The sequence below is a fragment of the Quercus robur genome, chromosome 2, assembly GCF_932294415.1.
Source record: "Quercus robur chromosome 2, dhQueRobu3.1, whole genome shotgun sequence".
Classification (NCBI taxonomy): Eukaryota; Viridiplantae; Streptophyta; class Magnoliopsida; order Fagales; family Fagaceae; genus Quercus; species Quercus robur.
In genome coordinates this window covers 4,055,190-4,057,464 of record NC_065535.1, presented here as the reverse complement: position 1 = coordinate 4,057,464, position 2,275 = coordinate 4,055,190, and the positions used below count along the sequence as shown (strand labels likewise).

Below are 2,275 nucleotides of genomic sequence, written 5' to 3'. Positions count from 1 at the left end.
ATACAATAACTTTGGCCTCCTCGAACTAAAGATCCATTGACACCAATATCTCTTATTTGTGCTTGATTGTCTTTTAATTCAACATTAGCCGTTGCCCAATTCATTAAGACCTAGTTCTTTGACCCATACTCTACAAATTCATTGTATTGGGCTCATTGGACCAAGACTCCATAATTTTGGGTTTGGGCCCCAAATCGTGTCCCTACAATTTGTGCCGTCTGTGGGAAGAACTTATGTGTTAGTGAGTGCAACAGTTAGACATGGAAGGATCAAGTCTACACCAAGAAAACCCACACCAAGCAGGTCCCCAACGGATAGAACCCATACTGCCCCAGCGACAAGATAATTTTCTTGACCTTGAACTTGAACAAAATCAGGAGAAAGAAAGAAATCTATAGGGGAGTGTGCATGCCACCCAGACGAGCAAAAGCACCTCCCAAGTGGGCAGTCGCGTATCCCAGAGACAAAACAACCAGCAAGCCATGCAGCAGGAGATAGACGACTTGAAAAAGAGACTGCGCCATGCACAACGGAGGCGGTCCCCTTCCAACTCCAACATATCCTCTAATGATGAAGAAGGCAACAATTATAGGCCAACTCTAACATATCCTATAATAATGAAGAGGGTAGCAATTATAGGCGGAGATCAAGAACTCCTCCAAACGAGACTTTCTCTTATGAAAACGAGCATCATCATAGACAAAAACACAATGGCCCATCTAGTAAGGACCTAGGTAATGATGCCATGAATAAGGCTCTGGATCAGATCTTTAAGTCACCCTTCACGCGCAAGATAGAAGGAGCTAGGCTACCTCGGCGGTTCCATCAGCCTACGTTCACCGTTTATGATGGTCGAACAGACCCCGTAGAGCATGTGAGCCAGTTTAATCAAAGAATGACCATCACTCCCAGAACGAAGCTTTGATGTGCAAGGTTTTCCCATCCAGCCTAGGACCTATAGCGATGAGGTGGTTCAACGGCTTGAAAACAGACTCCATAGATTTCTATAAGCAGCTCACCCAAGCCTTTGGCTCTCGTTTCATCATGAACAGCAGGGTTCCTCGACCTCTGAGTTCGTTGTTGTCATTATCCATGCGTGAGGGAGAAACTCTAAAAGCATACTCGGACAAATATTGGGAAATGTACAACGAGATGGACGACAACTTTGATGACGTCGCCATCAGCACTTTTAAAAGCGGTTTCCAAACCGAGCACGGCTTGAGGAAATCCTTGACTGGCAAGCCTACCACTAGCATTCGTCAACTTATGGACTGGATTGACAAATACAAAAGAGTGGAAGAGGACCAGCTGCAAGGGAAAGGACAGGAGAAGATCATCCCTCAAAAGAGGAATGATTTCAGGTCGGACCGATACAACAATAACCATCCGAGGAGAGATTTTGCAGGGCAATCAGGATTAACCAACACGCAGACGATTCGTATTCAGAGAACTAGTACATTAAATTTTAGAGAAAGTCAAGAATCAGCCATTCTTCAAGTGGCCAAATAAGATGGATGGAGACTCCATAAAGCGCAATCAGAGTCTGTATTGTCATTACCACTAGGACCACGGACATACTACAGAAAACTGTAGGAACCTTTGGAACCACTTGGATCAGTTGGTCCGAGAAGGGAAACTGAGGCACCTTTTACATCCTTCTAGTGGTCATCCAGGCCAGATAAACCAAGAACCCCGGAGAGACACATCTTTAAGACCTCCCATGGGCACGATAAATGTCATCCTTACTGCTCCGGAAAGGACCAGCTCTTATCCTTCCAGAGTAATGTTTGTGGCTCGGCTCTCCACCGAGGACAACGATCGAGAGTCTAAAAAGGCCAAGAAAGAAGCCTCGCCTGTGCTGGGATTCTCGGACGAAGATAAGATCGGAACCATCCAACCTCACAACGATGCTCTGGTAGTTACACTCAGGATTGTGGGGTTTGATTTGAAGAGAGTACCGGTAGATCAGGGCAGTGCTGTGGAAGTAATGTACCTCAACCTATACAGGGGGTTGAATTTAAAACCCGAAGACCTAACGGCGTACGATTCCCCTTTGGTAAGTTTCGAGGGTAAGACCGTTACTCCAAGAGGCCAGATCAGACTGCCCATATAGACCGGTTCGGACGTGGTGGAGGTGGATTTCATTGTAGTCGCCGCCTATTCACCTTACATAGCTATTGTGGCAAGACCTTGGCTTCATGCCCTAAAAGCTGTCTCTTCTACACTTCACCAGAAGATGAAATACTCGTCGGAGGGTCGGGCCGAAGAGATTATG

At 46.1% G+C, this 2,275-nt stretch overlaps 1 protein-coding gene across 1 annotated transcript; it reads left to right on the top strand.

Moving 5' to 3' along the window:
- Window positions 1-963: 963 nt before the first annotated feature.
- On the top strand, window positions 964-1,509 carry LOC126693604 (uncharacterized). The gene has a single exon (XM_050389645.1). It carries the CDS (start codon window positions 964-966, stop codon window positions 1,507-1,509), a length of 546 nt encoding a protein of 181 aa, XP_050245602.1.
- Window positions 1,510-2,275: the final 766 nt, after the last annotated feature.

Bases quoted from the DNA above. Each gene is read 5' to 3' on its own strand.
- LOC126693604 (XM_050389645.1), top strand. From the start codon at position 964: ATGAGGTGGTTCAACGGCTTGAAAACAGACTCCATAGATTTCTATAAG.